Source organism: Eulemur rufifrons, chromosome 1, assembly GCF_041146395.1.
Source record: "Eulemur rufifrons isolate Redbay chromosome 1, OSU_ERuf_1, whole genome shotgun sequence".
Lineage (NCBI taxonomy): Eukaryota > Metazoa > Chordata > Mammalia > Primates > Lemuridae > Eulemur > Eulemur rufifrons.
This window is the reverse complement of record NC_090983.1, coordinates 103,646,436-103,670,997: the sequence shown is the minus strand read 5'-3', so window position 1 is coordinate 103,670,997 and position 24,562 is coordinate 103,646,436. Positions and strand designations below refer to the sequence as shown.

The 24,562-nt window shown below is 42.6% G+C and overlaps 1 protein-coding gene across 4 annotated transcripts in view; it reads right to left on the bottom strand.

Annotated features, from left to right (window-relative positions):
* Positions 1-5,311: 5,311 nt before the first annotated feature.
* LOC138380693 (DENN domain-containing protein 1B-like) overlaps positions 5,312-24,562 on the bottom strand; it is an 80,269-nt gene continuing 61,018 nt past the window's right edge. For all 4 annotated transcript variants that reach the window (XR_011232908.1, XM_069465066.1, XM_069465082.1 and 1 more), the window contains 3 exons: positions 21,949-22,074; positions 7,551-7,630; positions 5,312-5,372 (listed from right to left, as the gene is read on the bottom strand). Coding sequence is in view for 3 of the 4 variants with exons in the window: in XM_069465066.1 (XP_069321167.1) it covers positions 7,607-7,630; positions 21,949-22,074 (150 nt within the window). In the remaining variant the exon portion in view is untranslated. The remainder of the gene's footprint in view (positions 5,373-7,550; positions 7,631-21,948; positions 22,075-24,562) is intronic.

Sequence of the window (24,562 nt, the reverse complement as noted above, 5' to 3'; positions counted from 1 at the left end):
TCGTCCACCCCTGCCTCTGCGGCCCGCTGTCTCGGGTCTCGCTCCTGTTGCCGGCCACTGCCGCCCCAGTGCTGGACCCTCTTCAATCTGCCCTGCTGGGACTGCAGCTCCATCGCATGGGTCCTGGGCTCTCTTTCCTGGTGACATTCCACTCAAATTTTATCTCCAGCTCAGACTGCTTCACTAAGACCCCACTGATGCCCCCACAGGGCCATGAGACTGCCTCATAAACACGGCAAACTTCACAGTTACAAGACAGAATTCCTTTTGGTCCCTCCTCCAGGCCCACGCTGGCCTAGGAAGGGGCATCACTCCCCACCCAGGCTCCAAAGCAAATCACCCCCACGTGTATCCTCGACTCCTTTTCATCCACCTCCACGTTCGATCCGCCGGCCAAGTCCCATCCCTCACACAGCACACGTCCTGCTCCAGGCACGCCTTCCCCTGTCACCTGCACCCTCCGCACCCGACCACCGCCAGGCCTCTGCCCCCACGCTGCGGTCACCTGGCAGCCACCCCGCTGCCACGCGGGCCTCAGTCCTTCTCCAGGGCAGCCCAAGTCCTCAAAGCCAGCCCTGTGCTCAGGCCGTCCCCCCACCCACTGTACCAGGCCCCCGGTCCCACTCTTCCCTGCTCCCAGCCCCTCCACCCGTCTGGCCTTGTCACAAGGCTGGTTTTCCTTGTCCTTTGGGTCCCACCAAACACCATATCCTCAGTGAGGTCATCCGAGCAGGATCCCACCCTCCAACTCCTGTGCTGTCCCCTCTGCTGCACCCGTCCCACTTGGTAACACGTGGTTTTGCGTGTTTCCGCGCCAGCCGTCTGCCCTTCCAGCAGGCAGGCTCCGCGGCCGCTCACCGGAGTATCCTGGTGCTGGTGCAGGGCCCAGGGCACCACTAGGTAACCAGTAAACACCCCACAATGTTGGCAGAATAAAAAATAACTGCAGCATAATAATCATAAAAAAGAAACACATTTGGGGTCTTTGTCCCAGGTTCTGGGCACAGAGCTCCTAGAACTTCGGTGATTTTCTCAGAGATAAGAATGTTTTTTGTAGCTAATGAGTTGACTGGGGGATGATGTCCAGGGAACCAACCCGTGACCAGAGGGTAGAACTTCCAGCCCCCCCAGCCCCCTCCTAGACCTCTGGGGAAAGACGAGGAGCTGGAGGCTGAGTTGACAACCAGGCCTGCGTCATGAGGCCTCCACAAAACCCACAAGGAGGTGGTTCAGAGAGCCTCTGGGTTGGTGAACACAGGGGGGTCCTGGAAGGCAGTGTCCTGAGAGGGCACGGCAGCTCTGTGTACGCCCCCCGCCCCCTGCCCCGTGCATCTCTTCCATGGCTGTCCCTGCACTGACTCCCACGTAACACACTGGGCAGTGGAAGTGTCTCCCTGAGGTCTGTGAGTCGTCACAGTGAACCCTCAAACCTGAAGAGGGGGTGTGGCGGGGCTGTGGGAACCGCCCAGTTTGGAGATGGCCGGGCAGAAGCGCAGGTATCCGGGCTCCCCATTTGTGACCAGCATCTGTAGCAGGGGACAGTTTGGTGGGACTATGTCCTTAACCTGTACGGTCTTTGTTAACTCTGGTGGCATCAGAATTGAGTTTAGTGCTTGGACACCCAGCTGGCGTCAGAGAGTCAGAGTGGCTGGTGTGAAGAAAGCCCCTCACGCTTGGTGGCAGGAAAAGACGCCGCCAAAGACAGAAAGGAACAGTGCCTACCCTCGGGCAATAGAGAAAACTGTGGGCTTGCAGAAAACAAACAAAACTGCTCATCCTTCCTTTGCTACTTGCAAAGGGCACCACCCTTAGACTCCAAGGCAGGTTGCGGCGCGGAGCTTGCCCTTCCCACCTCTCGACTGCTGCCCGGGGCGCCCGTCTCAGGAACCGCAGCCCGGCCGTGACCGCGAGGGCAGGGGGAGGCCGCGCTTCCCACACATGGGAAGAGGCAGCTCTTCTCTTCCAGCTCAGCAGGCACCCAGGTGAGCTATATTACATCTCCTTCTTGAAAATTTATTCTAGGCCGGGCGCAGTGGCTCACGCCTGTAATCCTAGCGCTCTGGGAGGCCGAGGCGGGTGGATTGCTCAAGGTCAGGAGTTCGAGACCAGCCTGAGCGAGACCCCGTCTCTACTAAAAATAGAAAAACATTATATGGACAACTAAAAATCTATATAGAAAAAATTAGCCGGGCATAGTGGTGCATGCCTGTAGTCCCAGCTACTCGGGAGGCTGAGGCAGTAGGATCGCTTAAGCCGAGGAGTCTGAGGTTGCTGTGAGCTAAGCTGACGCCACGGCACTCATTCTAGCCCGGGCAACAAAGGGAGACTCTGTCTCAACAAAAAAAAAAAAGAAAATTTATTCTAGAATTTATTTTACAACACTACCTTTTTTTTCTTTTTTGAGGAGAAAAAGTAGAAATTTATTAATTTGCTGGCAAATGAGGATGATGTCAGACTCCTGTCTTAAAGTACCAATGTCCTCACAACTGTCTTGACATAAGAATTCTTGTATAAGTTATTCACGTATATAAATTTAAGGATTTAAAAATACTTCCCTGAGGAGTTAAAATTTTTTGCAAAAGTAATTTCAACCAGTGTAACACATGTAGATAGTTTTAAAGTAAAATGTTACTAAAAGTCTTGAAACAAAGCACAGCCACCTCCTGCTTCGTTCCTCCCAGAGGCCTCTCCCGAGGTGAGCACCTCCTTCAGGTGTGTGATTTTTCCTCTTCAATTGACTAAGTCATTTAAAGAAAACATATTGAGCCCGTAACGTGCTAGACACTACTTTGAGCATAGAAAAAACAAATGAACAAAAACTTCTACTCTCTTAGAGTTTTCTTTCTTCTGGTATTTGCGTCCTTATTTCTACAGAATGCTTCGGAAACTATTGGAGTTTTTAATATTAGAGCTTATTGCTTCTCTGCTTCGCTAGGAGGGTTAGCCCACTTACAGCCAACCAGCCTTCCTTTCCTGTCACTCTCGTCTCCCAGGAAGGCAGCACTGCCACACCCTGAGTGCCCTCTCGCTCTGCCTCCGCTGTCCCCAGACCTGTGCTGTCCTCCTGGGCTGGGCCCCTGCTGGCCTCACGGTCCCATATCTGCACTCACACCCGTGAAGCATACCCTTCTGAACTTTCTAAGAAAGTACACTTCTAAGAAAGATAACCTTTGTTTCCTCCCCATTCTTGCATATTTGAAGGTATTCAGATTTTATTCTCACACTTATAGTTTAGCTAAGATTAGAATTTTAGGTTGAAAAAAATTTTTTGCACTGAGTTTTGAAGGCAATGTGCCAATTTGTATCAGCTTCCAACATTGCTGCTCAATGGAATTGCCAACGCAATCCCAATTTCCAGTACTTTATATGTGACTGCTTTCCCTCCTGGAGCCTTTTTGGATCTTTACTTCATCCCTGGCATTCTGAAATTTCACATGACATGCCCTGGTCTGGACCTTCCCATTCATTTGTATTTGCCAATCCATCTGGAATCTCATTCCTTCAGGGAATAGTTTTCCTCTGCTCTTCTCTCTTCTGGAACTCCTAACATGCAGGCTTTACAGCTCCTGGATTAATTCTGTGGGATTCTTTGTGTTGTCTCTTTCACTTGTCACCTTGAGTTTCTTGTTTTACTTTCTGGGAGATCACTACCCTGCTTACACTATTATTCTGGTTGATCTTTTAAAATATCGTTTTGTTCTTATTATGTACTTGAATGCAATCTCTGCTCTTATTTCTGAGAATATTGTAGTTTTTTAAGTGTATTTTTTCCTGTTTTCTATACGTTCCAGCTTTTTTTACTTTGGGCTTTCTCTTTGTTATAGAAACTTTCCTTCAAATTTCCATCTGATCATTTATATTAAGAGCAAGGAATGAAAAAGCCTAAAAGAAACTCTTTATGTCTGGGTGGAGCTGGTGGGCTTGGAGGACCTCACTGTCAGATGATTGGATGGAGACTGTTTCACTGGGAAACCAAAATGTCAGTATCTTCAAGCCTCCTTTCCTTTTGGGCTATTCATTGTTCTACAGATAAGAATCCTGTCTCCTGCCTGCGATGGATACACCTGGCTACCAGCAACTAGGGGAGAGGTAGGAGAAGAGGGTTAGGGTTCAGACACTTTCGCTTAACTTCCCTCTTTTCAGATCTCACCCCGCCCCTACCCTGCGCTGTATCGTATGACCTTGAGTCTAGACCGTATTTCAACTTAGAGACTGAACCTTTTATTCTGCGTGTGCATGAGCACTTTTACCCCCACCCCCACCCCCACCCCAGAACTTGATGCTTCCAAATCCTGACCTTTTCTGGGACTCAGCAGGGAGAAATGGTTTCCTCCCTCCCAGTGGTTAAGACGGAGCTCCCTCCACCTTGCTGTGCACCAGCCACTTCCTATGTTTACTGTTTTGTTAGAAACCTGTCAATCATAGTTGTGTACTCTCCCCATTTTGGCCTTTTTGAGTACATGCTATTTCAGTTGCTTTATAGTCATTTCAGTGGGGTTCAGAGAGGGAAAGACATAAATATCTGATTGAATCCACCATGTTTAATCAGTGCTTCCAGAAGAATGACTGTGATTAAAGATGGTTAAAATATTTTATAAGCAATTATTGAGCATTTAGTATATAATATATGCTGAACTTTAATTAAGTAAAATGTTTACAGTAGGCTGAGTTTTATTTCACTGAATTTTGAAATGGTGGATATCTGTTCTGACTTTGTGCATCTGTGCAAAAAACAATTAAAATACTAAACATATAACCTCATTTGCAGTGATCTGAAGTCATCATTGTGAGCATCAGTTGTGATTGTATTGTAATAAAAGGGTGGAGGAAAGAATATTTTGTGGGTTGTATATCAACACGAGAACATGCTCTAGTTAATATAAAACAAAACAAAACCCTCACAAGAGGCTTTTAAAAATTCTCCTTTAAAAGTGAAATATAGAAAAAAATTGCACCATTAGTTTGCCTTGATTTTAACCTAAAAGCATACTGAGGAACACACAGTGCCACATCCTCCTGAGAATGATGTTCTGAACTACGATGCACCGAGACTCTACTATGTTCTTTAGTGAATCAATGGTGTATGGAGCTAAACTGAATTTTAGCTGTCTCATCAATCAGTTTCCAGAGGTGACATTTCTGAAATCAGCACAAGGAAGGTGGGGGGTTAGGAGAGGGTCTTAACCTTATATATTGAGAAAATATAATTATTTCAAATCCAATATTCAAATATTTTTTAAGTTAAAGATAAAGCTACCTGAATCGTTCTTGTCCTGCTGTATCCCATATTTGTAACTTTACATATTTACCACCAACATTTATTATCTTTGAACCAAATTCCACTCCTATTGTATGATTTGAGTCATCTTTGACTAAAAAAGAAAAACAAGAACAAGATATTTAATTTTAGAACATTAAGGTAATAGGCTTATAGATTAAAACAAGTAACACTAAAGTCAACGGTCAATGGAAAATGGAAATTACTTTAGCCATTCATTCCTCAGATAGGTCACTGATAAGAAGCATTCACTGTTTTAAATACAATACATACAGTCCCTACTCTCAAAGAGATGATAAAGCTTTTTCTGGAAATCCCTAAACACATTTCACACATTTGCAAGCTTAGGCTTAGAGGTGGCCATGCCGTATCAGAACCATACCCAGCTGGGCACCATCAAGGTGCTCACAGACGGTGCCTGTCTGAACACCAGCATGCTGTTCAGGAGGGTGCTCTGCCCAGGGTCAGGTCTGGAACTCAGTTGGTAATGAGGTGGTGATAGTTTCAACTACTGTATTTGAATAGACAGATATTCTGAAAAAATAAAAGTCAAAGGAAGGAAAAGCACTGTAGCCCACAAAGGAAATGTGAGAAGACACCAAAGATTAAAGAAAAAAGAGGAAAAAGTTGAACCAAAAAAATCCCTTGACCAAACCTAAAAACCAAAACTCTATGCATATTACAGATGTTAGAATTTTCATTAATTTTACTGTTACAGGGCAATAATTTGGAAAGTATTTGCTGGAGAAATCAATACTAACTGTTTGAATGGGCAGGAGACAGGCAAAATAAGTATTTCGCTAAACCCAACTGGAATACACTGCCTGTAAAAGAAGATTTCGGTGATGATGAAAGGATAAACTACAATCAAATATCAGGGCTATACAGTCCATTGACTAATTTATATTTTTTAACTATAGAACAAAATCTAATTGTTCCAGAAATCAGGGACGCCACTTGGCAATTGGACGTGCTGTTTCCTGGAGGAGGGGGTGGCTGGCCGCACGCTGCCAGCCTGTCTCACGCCCACACGGCACAGAGCGAGCGTGGGCATCCCAGCAGGAGTAAGCTCCCAGGCACGACACCGGGCAGGAGCCTTCAGAAGGCCACAAATAAAGGCCAGGAGCACCCTGATTCCAACACGGCCATGAGAGAAATAATATCAGACCTTCCCGGAATCACTCCGTGTGAGGAGCTGGGGAGGACCCTTCGGGGGAGCTCTCCTCCCAGGAGAGAATGATTACATAAACTTGGTACCTGGCCCAATATCTTCTGGGATATTCTTTTCTAAGGCCGTACAATGCAAAATCTTGGCAACTTGCACAGAAACCTGGACCACCCAGTGAATGAATACTTGTTAGATTCAGTAAGGACAGGTTCTGTGACTAACCCACGCTGCATCCATGTCACTAAACACAGGCTCCAACAAGCTCTAGATTGGTGAAAAGGAAGTAGCAGAGTAAGTTCTTAGAATTTTATTCTTCTTCAAAGCTCTCCGCCAAGACATCTCATACCGGCTCTCTCCCCTCTTCACCCTCCACTTATAGTAGCTCGTGCATATTTGCTTAAGATGCACTTCATTAAATTACTTCTATTTTTGAACCTTCACCAGACTGCCATTAAATAAACAGGTCTTTCTCCACAATTCTTTCCATTATTATAAAAGCACTATTTATTTTAAGGGCCTTTCAAACCTTCAGTCTTCTACAATCTTCCAAGGCCTCACAGAGTTTGGAATAAAAAATTCAACTTCCCTCAGCAAAGCAGTGAGAGTCGATGGCAAAGGACAGCAGTGTGGTCAAGAGCCTGGGGTCACAAGGTGACTGCCCCAGAGCACACACCAGCCTCTCTGAACCTGTTTCCTGGCCTGCAAAGCAGTGCTGATGACAGTCACTCCCTTCACTGCTGGCCACAGTGAGGACCCAATGCTAGTATTTTATCTACAGTGTACGCCCAGGGTGCCTCTAGCCACTCCATCAGGAACGGGGTCCCTGCCAGAGAATCTCTCTGCTTCTTTCCCCGTCACCATGTTATCTGTTGGCATCAGGAAAACTTACAGTGTGAGTAACTGTACACTGAACCATTACTAAATAGAAATGCTCACAACAAAAAGTCACATTACTGAAAGTTTAATAATACAATCTCTTAAAGTACTTTTAAATTATGGTTTATTTCCTCTGGAAAACAAAATCAGAGTTTCTAGCTGTAAAGGAATCTTTGCAAGAGAGCACTCTCAGAAGACATGCAGAAAAGAATGACTGATGTCACTTACATTTTTTTCAATAAACTGATGAAGTAAGCAAGATTTGCCAGTTCCTGCATTTCCAATCACCAAGAACTTAAACAAAAAATCTGCAAGACAAAAAGATACTATGACAAATAACTTCAAAATGGGTACTGTGAATTTATTCTTAGGCTATGATCATAAAATTTAATGACATCTTAGCTGTGAATATAACAAAAGAAGAGGTAACTAAGTATCTTGTGAAATGACAATAAAATCTTGACTTACCTTTTTAATTTTTTACACTTGAGCATTTTGATATTTGGCTTACATGCTACTTCAGTGGGTTTCCAAACTCTGCTTTCTGGACAATTTCTTTTGAAGTTGGAAGTTTAAAAACTCTTGTAATGAATGAAACTTCTTCCTTTGCTAGCCACTATTCAAAGAAATATGCATACTCAGTTGTAAGAAAATTCGTCTAGAAAATTTTAAGAGTTTTATTTGTACAAAACAATAAGCCTGATAGAATCAGAGGAGTCCACTTCTTTCTTTTTACAAATGGGTATTTCTAACCTTGGGTGACAGAGCGAGATCCTGTCTCTTAAAAAAACTAATAGGTATAAGTTTCACCTGCACTTGCAGATTTACATGGTCTTGCTTCTATTTCTTCACCTGTAAATTGTGGCCCATTAGAAGGACAGCTTAACCCACATTTCGGTCAGTATTTCAAGGGTAAAATCTGTCTGGTTCAATGTAGAGAGTGCTCTTCATTTCTTCATTACACAGAGTAATATATTTAATTTGGGGTATTATTTTCTATGAAGTGGACTTAAAGGATTTCCAACATGGAATTTGTTAATTAGCACGATGTAGCATCAGTGGCCCCATACTGCCCTTGGTGAGTCACTTCTCTTTTTCTGGTTAGCAAAGAACTTGAGTTCTGCTTAGCACAGCAACCTAAGAGTTTAGGAGGACACCAACTCCCTCTCCCTTTCACTCCACTGCCGAGCCCACCCCTCACCCACGGTCCTGACTCACCACCACCAAGCCCCACTGCTGCCCAGCTCATCGTGTGGCCTGGAACATCCTGCTCCGTAGTCCTGGCTCCCTTGTTCGTGCCTCCTTTTCCAGATCAAACACTCCCTAACCTTGGCTACCTTCCCTCCCCACATTAAGCTCCAATAGTCTGTTTCTTTCCTGACATTTGGCCTAGCCCTGTCACTCTGGGACAGTGTCTGGCTCTGCTGCCCAGGCTAGAATGCAGTGGTTCACTGCAACCTCAAATTCCTGGACTCAAGTGATCCTCCTGCCTCAGCCTCCTAAGAAGCTGGGATTACAGGTGCATGCCATTACACCTGGCTAATTTTTTATTTTTTTGTAGGGGATGGGGGTGGGGTCTTGCTATGATGTTCAGGCTGTTCTTGAACTCCTGACCTCAAGCAATCCTCCTGCCTTGGCCTCCCAAAGTGCTGAGATTTCAGGCATAAGCCACTGTGCCCTGCCTGTTTCTTAAGAACTATACTCATCATCACTCAGAGGTGAAGCCTATTCAACGTCTCATGATATTCAGATGGTTATAGGCAATTGACCTCAAAGAATAGCACTATTAGGATTATGTCGGCAGTTAAAAATGTCAATAGTTTTATGTTTCTCCCTGCATGCCACACCGGTATTCATAGCAGCATTATTCACAACAGGCAGAAGGTCCACCGAGGGATGAACGGATAAACAAAATGTGGTACATACACACCACAGAGTATTATTCAGCCTTAAACAGGAAAGAAATTCTGACACATGCTACAACATGGATGAACCCTGAAGACACTGTGCTAAGTGAAATAAGCCAGTCACAAAAGGACAAATACTTAAATGAGAGTCAAATTCATAGAGACACGAAGAAGAATTGTGGTTGCCAGGAGCAGGAGGAGGGAGAGTAGAAAACTGTTGCCTAATGGGGATCAGCAGCAGTTTGGAAGATGAAAAAGCTCTAGAGGTGGATGGTGGTGACGTCTGTACAACGATGTGAATGTACTTAATGGCAATGAACTGTACACATAAAATGTATATTTTATGTTACCTATATTTTGCCATAATAAAAATAAACAAATAAATAATGCATGCCAGGCTTAATCATTTTCATTGAATACTTTTACAACCCAAGAAATTGAAGGGAAAATGGTCAAGCTCGCCAGGCTGACAAGAATATCGGAATTTCTTTTTTTTTTGAGACAGAGTCTCGCTCTGTTGCCCAGGCTAGAGTGCCGTGGTGTCAGCCTAGCTCACAGCAACCTCAAACTCCTGGGCTTAAGCGATCCTTCTGCCTCAGCCTCCTGAGTAGCTGGGACTACAGGCATGTGCCACTATGCCTGGCTAATTTTTTTCTCTATATGTATTTTTAGCTGTCCAGATAATTTCTTTCTATTTTTAGTAGAGATGGGGTCTCACTCTTGCTCAGGCTGGTCTCGAACTCCTCACCTCAAGCGATCCTCCCGCCTCGGCCTCCCAGAGTGCTAGGATTACAGGCATGAGCCACCGCACCCAGCCCGAATATTGGAATTTCTGAGTCTTGTTCAATATCCTCTTCTATTTAAGAAATAAAGCCCAATACATTGTATAAGTTGTAAAGAGAAGAAGAAAACCAGGTAAAGAAGCTGGTAATATGTAGGCAATAGTAAGTCTTAAGACAGAAAAAGAACAATGTATAACACAGTTTAAAGATTCAAATGTTTCTGTACATAGGCACATAGAAAAACGAATTTCACAAATCCGTGTAACCCTGGAACTTAAACTATTCATATAGCTAAGCATGGACTTTAAGAAAAATTTGTTCCAGGCCAGGTGTGGTGGCTCATGCCTGTAATCCTAGCACTTTGGGAGGCTGAGGTGGGAGGATCACTTGAGCTCAGGAGTTGGAGACCAGCCTGAGCAAGAGTGAGACCCCATCTCTACTAAAAATAGAAAAAATAAGCCAAGTGTCATGGTGCAAGCCTGTAGTCCCAGCTACCTGGGAGGCTGAGGCAGGAGATTGCTTAAGCCCAGGAGTTTGAAGTTGCTGTGGGTTAGGCTGATGCTACAGCACTCTAGCCTGGGTGACAGAGGAAGAATCTGTCTCATAAAAAAAAAAAAAAATCATCATTTTCTGCTACGGTAATTTTGCTTAAATATACTCTATTATTATTACTATCCAGATTGCATCATAGTCTCAACTAGCCAAAGGGTAATATATCTATTGAACCGTACCTTGCTGGACAAAAGATATATAATTTCCATATTTACAAATATGTCATGACTCCAACAAATATTTCATATTCTGAATCTTGTAGCTCAGTGGTCCCCAACCTTTTTGTTAGCAAGGACCAGTTTCATGGAAAACAATTTTTCCATGAATGGGGTGGGTATGGTTTCAGATGATTCAAGAGCATTACATTCATTGTGTACTATATTTCTATTAGTATTACACTGTAATATATAACAATTACACAACTCACCACAATGCAACCTCTCTCTGCTAATGATAATCTGTATTCGCAGCCACTCCCCAGTGCCAGCATCGCCGCCTCAGCTCCACCTCAGATCACCAGGCATCAGATTCTCACAAGGAGTGTGCAACCCAGATCCCTCGCACGCGCAGTTTACAGTAGAGTTTGTGCTCCTGGAAGACTCTAACGTCCCAGTGATCTGACAGGAGGCGGAGCTCAGGCGGTGATGCGGGCACTGGGGAGTGATGGTTTGCTGCTGCAAATACAGAGGGAGCTTTGCTCGCTCACCCTCTGGCCCATCACCTCCTGCTGTGTAGCCCGGTTAGTGACAGGCCACATTCCAGCACCAGTCCATGGCCCAGGGGATGGGGACTGCAGTTGTAGCTCAAATGTTACACATTATACGTTTGTATCAAAACATCACATGTATCCCATAAATATGTGCAACTGCTTATTATATTCCATAATATTTAAAAATAAAAACTAATAAGCAAACAAAAAGATAACTATTTAGAGTAAATATTAAATCTTTTTGTTTGAAAACCCTTTGGGATCAAATATTAATACATAAAAATGCTAGATAAAGCATATCATACTTTAAAAATGCATAGCTGAGCTTTTAGGAAATCTTCAGATGCTTAGAACAGAGAAGAAACTGAAAAAAGCAATGAGGGCCTTGGGTGGGGGCTGCTAGTCTGGGATTGGCTTTAGTGTCTGGGACAAGAGCTGGTGTCCACGTGACAGAGAGAGCACGGAATCAGGGCTAGGCCCGAAGTGAAACAGTAAGATGAAAAACAAAAGCACACTCACTAGCTCAGGCAGGCACGGAATCTTCCCTGACTCTGCCTGCTCTCTCAGCAGAATGGGATAAACGTTCCCCTTTGAAAATTAATTATGGGCTGGCACCACAAGTAGGCTTGGGATTCAAATTTAAATAACCATGTGGACAATGAACCCCCAAGTTAGGAAATTAGCAAAAATAAAGGTGGCTCTAGAAAGGAGCATCACTGAGATGCCCAGAAGAAGCAAACGCAGATCACTCTGGAAGGACACATCCTCACCCAGCACACACACAATCCCCCCACGCACAGCTGCTTCAAAAATAAACGTAAGATCACAAAACACTCAAGGAAACAAGCCACCAGGAGTGAATCAGCCAGACTGTACTTTAGTCCTTCAAGGTTTCAATAAAAGAACAAATCGATAGGCTGGGTGTGCTGGTTCACACCTGTAATGCCAGCAATTTGGGAGGCTGAGGCAGGAGGGTCGCTTGAGGCCAGGAGTTTGAGACCAGCCTGGGCAACATAGCAAGACCTTGTTCTACAAAAAATAAAAAAAATTAGCTAGGCATGGTGGTGCACACCTGTAGACTCGCACCTGTAGACCCAGCTACTGGGGAGGCTGAGGCAGGAGGACTGCTCGAGACCAGGCATTTGGGGCTGCAGTGAGCTACGATAGTGGCACCACACTTCAGCCTGGGTGACAGAGACCTTGCCTCAAAACAAAGCAAAACACACAAAAAAGAACAACCTGATAAAGTATCTTCAATATGATCAATACCATAAAAAAGGAAGTGAATCCTAAAGAGAAAGAATAGGATGTCTTGAAAGAATTAATAGATTTCTATTAATAGAATCTAGAATATCTAGAAATAAAAATTATAGGAATTAAAATTACTCAATGGATAGGTTAGAAAGCAAAGTGGGCAAGACTGAGGAGAGAATTAGTGAATTAGAATAGAAACTGGAGGAAATTACCAGGCAGCAGTATAGAGAGTTGAAGATAGAACATATGAAAGAGAACTTAAGAGATGGGGAGGATTGAAGGAAAGGGTCTAAAACGCATTTTGGAATTAAAAAAAAAATAGGAGAATGTGGGTAGAGAGACAACATTAAAAGAATTAATGGCTGAGAATTTTATAGAATGAAAATTAAAGGATTATTAGAATAAAAAATAACTTTGAACCATGTGAATAAATAAGAATCCATACATAAATACGTAATTGTGAAACTGCAGACCAAAGACAAAGGCTGTAAAAGCAATTAAAAAGAAAGGAAAAATTCCCCACAAAGAAACTCGGTGTCTAGACTCCAAAGGTCAGAAGCAATGGGGTCCTATATGCACAGGCTGGGGGATGGGGGACACGAAAACAACCTAATGTAGCATTTGATGTACAAAAACTACCCTTAAAGCCAAGGTGGACTCTGCTTCCAGGACGATGGAGAAGTATTTTTCCCTGTTTCGCTCATTAAGTACAACTAGAAACCCTAGACACTATATATGTGTGTGTGTGTTTATATATTATAGAGAGTTGAAGACAGAATATGTGAAAGAAAGCATAAGAGACGTGGCGGATTGCACATATACATAAAAAGACGACGCTGCACGGGAGAGAGAAAAAGGCAGACGGGCCGGGGACTTCTCAGCCTGAGGGATGCTATGGTGCTGAGTTCCCTGGGTTTTCCTTTTGCCTTATATATCTCAGACTTGAAGGAGAACAAGCTGGTAACTGAGAAATGCCAATGGGTACAGATGAAAAAAGTCCCAACAAAAGCCTGCTCTCTCTGGAAGCTACAGGACCAGTTAAGGGGCAGCTGAACAAGAAAGCAAACTCTTACACAATAACCACTCTCCTCTAACCAAGCACCACAGCAAAAACCATGGCCCACACCAGTAAAGGCCAAATGGGCAGCCTAAACTTCCACCCTGGCAAGGCTTTACCAAGGCACACCAACACCCCCACAGAGGTGGTGTCAGAGAAGACCAAGTAGGGCGCTGGGGCTTTCTGCTGACGGGTAATGAGCTCTTCTCCTGCCCCTGCTGCTGTGTCAGGGGAGATCAGGGGGAAGGGGCACTAGACATTTTCATCCCCACCCAGCAGTAACAAGAATCCCTCTCATGTGTCAGTGGAGGCCGAGGGAGGAATCTGGACTTCTACCCCCACCTGCTGGTGATGAGGTAGTACCCAAGAAAGGAAGCCAATTGAAAGAGCTAAAAAAGATCCAAGTCTTATAATGTGATACAAAAACGTCCAGGTTTCAGTTGAAAATTCCTTATCATACCAAGAACTAGGAAGATCTCAAAATGAAAGAAAAAAGATAATCAATACATTCCAACATCAAGTTGACAGAAATGGAACCAGAGCATTAGCATTTCACAGGAGCATTTGCAACACTTGTCCTGACAAAGCTAGTGACTTACTGGAGGGTTTCCTAAGCCTTCTAGGAACAGACATGCCCAGGGTCACCAAGAACAGGGCAGTACCAGTCACAGGAGTCGCCGAACACGGGCCAACCCTTCCAAGAGCTCCCATTTTTCTCAGGAGACACACTGAAACCCTCCTGAAGGCCCTCTCCTCCCTGCCTCCCCCTCAACTCTCTCCCCGGCCTGTGCTCGACCACACTCCTTTCTTGAACTGCCTTTTCCACAGGCCTGAGCTGTTCGCATGCTGCCTTGTTAGTGCCTCCCTAAGCACCCAATCAACTTTCTTTCTACATACTTTCACGGACCACATTCCTTCAGAACTCTTGCCTGGTCTTTATGCATTCGTGTCATAATTGGGTTAATCCTGTATTCCCCACTGGAGACCAGAGACACAGCTGTTGTGTTCCTGCAGTAAGCACGGTGCCTGCTCTCCTAATGCCATGCCACTGTGTTTGTTGAAGGGAAGGAAGCTGCATGCCAGGACAGATGGAGACAAGACTGATTTGGCTGGAGCTATGTATTTTTGAACTTGAGCCTCTCTCTGGGACTATAAAACTCCAAATCAGATTCCAAAGAGTGATTACGGCTGGTACGCAAACATCTACTCAACCCTGATAACAAATAACAAAGTACAAGTTGTTTATTTTTACCACGCAGGTAAAAAAAAAAAAAAAAAAAAAGCAACACCGTATATGAATTGGGTGGAAAAGCTTTCATTTATTCAAAAAATATTTGTTCAGCCCCTGCAGGTCTGAGTGCTGTAAGGGAAACACTACTCAGGGAAACAAAGATTAAACAGACCGGACTCTGCTTTCAAGGTGTTTAAGGTCTTCCAAAGACAAAAGACAACGTTATAAAGAGCCACAATGCAACCGAGAAAAGGCTAAACACCCCTGAAAGAGAAATAAAGGAAGCAAGTGGCCTCCGAGGAAGACACGCATTAGACTGTCGATAACTCCTTATTGTAATCCCAGTGCAAAGAAAGGAATTCCAAACCAGTAAAGGTCAAGCCCGAATATTTGCGGAACACACTGAAATACAGGCGTTGCCCTAAGCCCTTCACATCGCCTGGGACGGAAAATACCACAGCTGAGACTGAGCATCACTCTGGCTTCCCCACCTTGAGCTACTTAAACTCACAAAGGAAAAACGCCAAGAAGGGAAGCGTGGAGAAAAAGCAGGAGGAAACTTGCAAAAGCGGACTCTGGGTCCAGTCCCGGGACCCCGCGACCCCCCACCCCTGCCCTCGTCCCCAACACCCTCGCGACTGCCGCCCCCTGGGCCCCTACTCTAGGTTTCGGACATGGCCACCTGTGACATCTTTGGAGCGGCCGCCTCTCGCCGGGCACCGGCTGCAGCTCGGCCCGGCACCGTGAGCCAAGTCTCCGTGTGGAAAGGCATGGGGCTGGGGACCAGAGGAAGGAGGGATCCAGCCGGTCCCCAGCGCAACCGCCGGCCAACGGGGCTGCGGCCCGGCCAGACTCCAGCTCTGCGCAGGCGCAGGGTCCTCCGCCTCGTGTCCGGCGGGCTGGGAGGCGGAGACGGTGCCCTGGTGGCCGCGCATGCGCACGGGAAGCCGGGGCGGGGGTGCGCAGCAGAGAGCCACAGGGCGCGGCTGGCCAAGCCAGGATATCCAGGGCCCAGTGAGGAGGGCGGGCGGCAGGTCACACTCTCATACAACACACATTAGACACACCACACATCACACTCATACACACTCATACACCAGACATTACACACACCACACTCATACACACACATACACACTCACACCACACATTACTCACACCACACACCACACTCATCACACACTCATACACCAGACATTACACACACCACACTCATACACACACTCATACATCACATACACCGCACTCATCACACACCCTCATATACCCGACATTACACACACAACACTTATACACACACATCACATACACGCCACACCACACTCATACATCACACATTACACACACCACACAGCACATTCATCACACACATTACACACACCACACTCATACACAATTCATACGTGGTACATTACACACACCATACACCACACTCATACACACACTCATACACCACACATTGCAGACACCACACACATCACACACTCATACACACACTCATACACCACACATTGCAGACACCATACACATCACACACACTCTTACACCACACATTACACACACCACAACCACACTCATACACCTGCTCATATACGACACATTACACACACCACACACCAGACTCATACACACACTCAAACAGGACACATTACACACACCACACACCACACTGATCACACACACTCATATACCACACATTACACATACCACACAAAACACTCATCACACACACTCATCACACACATACACCACACACTACACACACCACACATCACATTCAACACACACACTCATATAGCACACATTATACACACCACACACCACTTATACACACACATGCACCACACATTACACACACTTCACACCACACTCAAACACCACATATTACACACACTTCACACCACACTCATACACCACACATTACACACACCACAAACCAGACTCATACGCACACTCATGTACCGCACATTACACACATCCTTCTCATACACACTCATGTACCACAGATTACACAAACCAAACACTACACTCATACACACACATACACCACACACCAGACACCACACATCACACTCTCATACACCACACATTACACACATCACACTCATACACATTCATGTACCATAGATTACACACATCACACACCACACTCATAGACACACTCACACAGCACACATTACAAACACCACACACCACACTCATACACATCGTCATACACCACACATTACACACACCACACACCATAAACATACATACCCGCATACACCACACATTACACATACCACACACCACAGTCATACACACACTCATACCACACATTACACACACCACACACCACACTCATCACACACACTCATAAACCAGAAATTACACACACCACACTTATCACACACACCCATATACCACAGATTACACACATCACACACCACATTCATCACACACTCTCATAAAACACACATTAAACACACCACACACATCACACAGTTATACACCAGACATTGAACACACCACACTCATACACACACTCATACCACGCATTACACACACCACATACCACACTCACCACACAGTTATACACCACACATTACACACACCACACTCATCACACACCCTCATAGACCACACATTACACACAGCACTTACACACACACTCATACACCACATACACCACGCTGATCACACACCTTCATATACCCGATATTACACACGCAACACTTATACACACACTCATACACCACATACACCACACACTACACTCATATACACACGCATACATCACACATTACACACCACACTAATCACACACACTCATAGACCGCACATTCCAAACACCACACACCACACTTACACACAACTCATATACGATACATTACATAAACCACACACCACACTCATACACACACTCATATACCACAAATTACACACTCCACACACCACACTCATCACAAACCCTCATCCACCACACATTACACACACCAACACCGCACTCATCACACACACTCATATACCACACATTACCCACACCACATACCAAACTCATACACTCATATACTACAAATTAAACACACCACAGACCACATTCATCACACACCCTCATAAAACACACATTACACACACCACACACCACACTCATCACACACACTCATATACCACACATTACACACACCACATACCACACTCATCACACTCAAGCATACACCACACATTTCACACACCACACATTACACACACCACAAAACTCATGCACAGACTCATATATGACACATCACGCACACTACACACCACACTCATACACAGACTCATACAGGACACATTACACACACCACACACCACACTCATCACGCACACTCATACACAACACATTACACACACCACACACCACACTCATCACACACATTCATAGAGCACACATTATACACAACACACTCCACACTCATCACACACACACATATACCACACGTGACACACACCATACACCACTTATACACAGACACTCATGCACCACACATTAGACACACCACATACCACACTCATACACACTCATACACCACACATTACACACACCACACACCACCATCATATACACACTCATACGGGACACATTACACACACCACACACCACACTCATACACAGAGTCGTAGAGGACACATTACACACACCACACATCACACTCATACACAAAGTAATATAACGCACATTACACATACCACACACCACACTCATCACACTCAAGCATACACCACACATTTCACACACCACACAACACACTCATCACAGTCTTACACCACACATTACACACACCACAACACTCATGCACAGACCCATATATTACACATCACGCACACCACACACCACACTCATACAGGACACGTTACACACACCACACACCACTCATCAGGCACACTCATACACAACACATTACACACACCACACACCACACTCATCACACACATTCATAGAGCACACATTATACACAACACACTCCACACTCATCACACACACTCATATACCACACGTGACACACACCACTTTTACACACACACTCATGCACCACACATTGGACATACCACATACCACAGTCATACACACACTCATACACCACACACCACACTCATAACACACTCATACACCACACATCTCACACCACGCACCACACTCATCACACACACACCCATATACCACACATTACACACATCACGCTCATACACTCATATACCACACATTTCACACAACACACACCATACTAATCACACACACTGATGCACCACACATTACACACACCACACAGCAGATTCATCATACACACTCTTACCACATATTACACACACCACACAGCACATTCATCAAACACACTCATACCACACATTACACATACCACATACCACACTAATACTCACACTCATACACAACAAATTACACAAATCACACTGATACACACACTCATATACCACACATTCCATACACCACACACCACACTCATACACCACACATTAGAGACACCACACACCACACTCATCACACACACTCATATACCACACATTACACACAACACACTCATAAACACACTCATGTACCACAGATTACAGACACCACATACCACACTCATACACACACTCATACACTACACATTACACACACCACACACCACACTCATACACACACATACACCACACCACACACAGCACACATCACACTCATCACACACATACACCACACATTACACCACACATTACACACAACACATTACGCACAACACACACCATAGTAATGACACATACACCACACATTGCACACACCACACACATACGCACACTCATACACCACATATTACACACACCACACACCACACTCATACAAACACTCATATGCCACACATTAAAACTATTTAGCAATTTTAATCAGAAAGGGTTCTAATTATACTATAACTAGAAAATACTACTGAAGTAGATTTTTGAAAAAAGACAAACCATGAAATAATTGCAACTTCTACACTTAGTCCTTTTTTTTACATCAATCAAAAAACATACCAAAGACATAGGCCTGTTATACAGATGACCAAAAATAGTTCTAAAATAAAATAAATAAATATACTTTTAATAAACTATGATACGGGGGGGTAATTTGTAAAGATCACAGATGAAAAAACCGTATTTTATATACAATAAGAAACAAATCATTTTCCTTCCTTAAAAACTATTTTTCCTGAAAATAAATGCATAGAAAAAAATCATCTCAATGCATTCAGTATACTTTAAAAAGGAAGCTTTCAAAGATTCAGTCAGAAGAAATATAAACGCACATAAAAAGAAAATATTATCCTAGAACTAGCAGTAGAAAAGGAGACAACATCAAATATAAAAAGAAAAAATGTGTACAAATAAGCAAATAAATTTATAATATTGTATGATCAATAAACAGGAAAGATACTCTATAAGAAAATTTTTCATAGATACTAGGAATCCGGCTTTCAAGATTTTTTTTTTTTTTAAATTAAAGTCATTGAAATTTTCTGCCTCAATCTGTTCAATGAAGCTCAAAGGGGGAGAAAATTAAACTATAAAATCTATAGTAATTAATGTGAAAGATGAGATATTTGAATAATTTCAGCCAGTATCTAACACTGATAATTTCAAATTATTTAAGAAAATCCTCTCTTTAATTTGCACCTTTCTTCAAATCTGAAGTCTTTCACAAATGTTTAAAGGAAAATGAAAAGAAAAAAATTAGTTTATATAGATGAATAAGTATTTAAATATGTCAAAATTCAAGCAAAGTGATATTTTTAACTTTCCCTCCTGTACTGTAAACTTGAAATCAATTCTTATTTTAAAAATCTGACTTAACTAAAATTAATCACTAATTTTGTTTTTCGAACTCATTTTTATGTTTTAATTAATGTTGAATAATTTGAATATGAACATGCCCTACTGTAGTGTGGATGATTGGTTTCCAGTCATTTATAGAAAGAGACCCTTATCACTATAAACAATTTTTCAAGACTCTCCCATATGAGATGTATATACTATGTACAATACTATTAATTCTATAATGCTTTAAAAATACACACATAGTTCAAAAAGATTAGCATGTAAACTAGATACATGTACTTATCTAGAAACAGCAGCTGATCTGCCCAAGCATTTAGGGATTCCTTCCAATAACTCAATAACCCTTCAGAGGCATAAGAACCAGTGGGAGGGAATCACTGATTCAGAAGTCAGTTTAGAAAGCATATAACCCGTTCGCATTTGTCTAATGCTTCATAATTTACAGTAAGGTTTGCACATCAACCCTAAATGACAGGGAAGGTATAAGAATTCTTACACCTTATTTTACAAATAAGAAGATCAAAGTCTAGAGAGACAAAGGAAGTGGGTCAAGGTTACAGGGCTTAGTAACTGAATTCCTATTAGATGGCGGTTCTTGTTACTAATTCAATGTTTTTATCTCTTACAACTTATTCACCTGGTCATGGAAGAATAGTGCAATAATTTTTAGGAAATCAGCCTAACATACTTTAACCAACAATTCAGAGAGAGAAACAAATATATTTTGACTTATGTCTCTTTGGACCACCTAAAAACTGGGCTATAAATGTACACAGTAACCATTTTTAGTTTAATAAACAAAAAAATAATGGGAAAATGGGCTAAGGATATGCTATTATAAATAGATAAGCTTACTTTGTTATGAATTAGGAAGAGAACTTCCAAATATTGTTAAATCTTCAAGGTGTAATTTTTTTATTTTGTACTTGTCATTTCAAAATTCACTCATCTAATAAATCCAATTGTCCAGTGAATTTCTTAATTATATTAACAAGATCAGGAAAGTTTTAAAATACATTGACACAATTCATTCATTAGTTAAGAGATAAATATTCCATTTTTGGAACATTAATATGATACACAAAGGAATGTGGGAAATATTAACTGAAGATTACTAAAAACTAAAAACAAAAAGTTGAGAAACTGGATATGAAATGTGTTTTAAAACATATTATTTTGGATTTTAAAAGACCATCATGATACTTTTTTTAAGATGTGATATTAAAATGATGTCTCTTTTTTCTGCCTTATTCCAAAGAACCATAAAAAAAGAAAATTAAAATAGTGATGAAATAGGAAGCTTACAGGTTTGTATCTCAACGCATCTCTGTGGGATCCAAATAAAGCAGCCTGCGCCCTAAGAAAGGCCCTAGCTTCTCCATCACCTGTAGCTGTAGACTGCTTCTTCAGTTTATTTTTCAAGGCCCAGACCTGCATGACAGAGAGGAACAGTTAAATTAACACCTCAGAAATTGGTACAGCCAGGTACCAGGTAGGAACCCAATCAGCAGGCAAACCACAGTGTCTGCAGGTCAGCCAAAAATTCATCCTCCTCCCTGATAGCTTATCTTTTTAACTGCAGAGAGCACCTCCTGGTCTGTTAATTGAAAAGAAAGCAGGAGAGGATGGTAAAGTGCTAATGCAAATTGGTTTATGCTCTCTTTTTCCTCCCAAGGCCTCTTGACATAAATAAGCTTTAATTATTTTACAGTAAACTGCTTGTGAGCCACTTTTCTGCAGACTTTTAGTGATTACACACGTTTACTTGTTTTGAGATAAAGCTGGCTGGGTGTCGTTCATTTTTGCTATGTAAGGTTATTTGTTACAGGTCCTTCAGGATCACTTACCGTTTAATTTTACTTTTGGAAGCCTCATTTGCATATGTAATTTTCCAGTCATTTGTTGAATAGTGTTTGTCATTATTAGATAAAAAAGGGGAGAGGAGATAAAGTTATTGGGATCATATCATGAGTGGAGAATTGTATGCAAATGTTATACATTGTCTCATTTAATTTTCACAACAGTCTTTTAAGGAAAGCATTCCTATTCCCATTTATGAATGAAAATACAGGGCACAAAGATGTGAATTAATTTGCCCTTACTATGTAGCTAAAAACTGACAAAGCTGTGATTTAAACGCAGTTCTGTCCTGTTTTTTCTACTACCACATGCTGGCTTTGGGTTCAATGTCATTGCCTCATGAACCAGCAATCGGATTAAAACACTCTTGTTTTTAAATCAAAGAAAAACTTATCCAGGGATTTGCATAATTTAAAAGACACTTAAATGTTATAATTTTTTATACATTTTCCATCTTTTAATTTCAAGTGCTACATCTTAGAGCAGCAGTCCCCAGCCTTCCTGGCACCAGAGACCGGTTTCACGCAAGACAATTTTTCCAGGGATGGGGCGGAGGAGGGCGCGGGGGGGGGGGGGGGGGGGGGGGCGGGGTGCTCAGGCGGTGATTGCAGGCAACGGGGAGCAGCTGTGAATAAATATGGAGGACGCTTTGATGGCGGGATCGCCTGGGGCTCACCTGCTCACCTCCTGCTGTGCCCCCCACCCAGCTCCTAAGTGTCAGGGGAGACAATTTTTCGGGGGGCAGGAGGGGGCGGTAGTCCGGGGCGCGTGCACCTCGCTCTGCAGCCTGGCCCCTCACAGGAGGCCGACCAGCACGGGGCAGGGTCTGGGGATTGGGGACAGCAATTTTAGAGAATGCATATTATTTATGAATAGCCCTTACTTAGATTTTTAAGTGAGATTATCCTCCTGATGCAAACTCTTATTTTTTTAAGGGGAGGGAGATATAAAACGTTCCTACACATTGATTTCACCAATTCTCTTCACACACAATAGAAAACTATAGTCTCTACACTTAAAAATATTGATTCTCATATATTCCTCATCAATGCTTAAAATGGAAAGGTGAAATTGCATAATAATTATTTTTTTAAGGGGAGGAAAAGTGATGAGACAAATTCTGGTTGAATTGCTCCCTCCACCATATTCTTATCCTTATGAAACTAGCAGGGAGCAAGATAATGTCATTTCTCCATATATATACATGCCTGGGAAGGAGTATTGTTATTTCTTTATGCAAGTAGTCCTGACTACTCATATAGATGATTATTGTAATTGAAGTGTCAACCTAATTAACAGCTAAACTTTGAATAATGCTAATGAGAAATGAACACAGCATCAGAGGAAAGACCAGCTCTACAGGTGATAGACCTTCACAGTAGTGACATTTTCCAGTGTAAAGTCACAGTTACTGTGATCTTATCAAAGAAACAGACCCCCATTGGGTCCAATTATAACCATAGTTTTGAAAAAATGATTGAGTTACGATGTTCATAATCTATGCAGAAAGGCCTTTGCGGTATAGGTCTTCTCCCCATAGCTGTGATCTTTTCAGTTTATATCCAAGTTCCATAGATTCAGATGAAAGTTTAGAACCTAATTCATTTAGCCCACAAAGTGCATAAACCAGGATTCATTGAAGAGGGAGTTTTTATTATTAAAATAAATGCACACTTTTTAGATAACCCACATATTCAAACAATAATAAATACAAAAAATTCTGAATTAATGCCCTTTATTCTGAAATTTATAATTTTTTAAGTTTCAAATGCCTTTAATAAAACTAATACGAATGAATATTAATAAACATTTAATTACTGCCCCCCACAAGGATTAAATAGAATACGATTCTAGTCTTTTAAAGTATGATCAAAAGTAAATGGTGGTTTTTTTAAGAAAAATTTACTTTGGGAAATAAAAAACAATAAAAATTGTCATGCCTTCTATCTTTGCAAAAGAAAATTCCTCAAAATGTATTTTTTATAAAACATGAAATTGACAATTCAGTTCTCCACAAATCAAGGACACATATTCTTAGGACAATCACAACACATGTGCT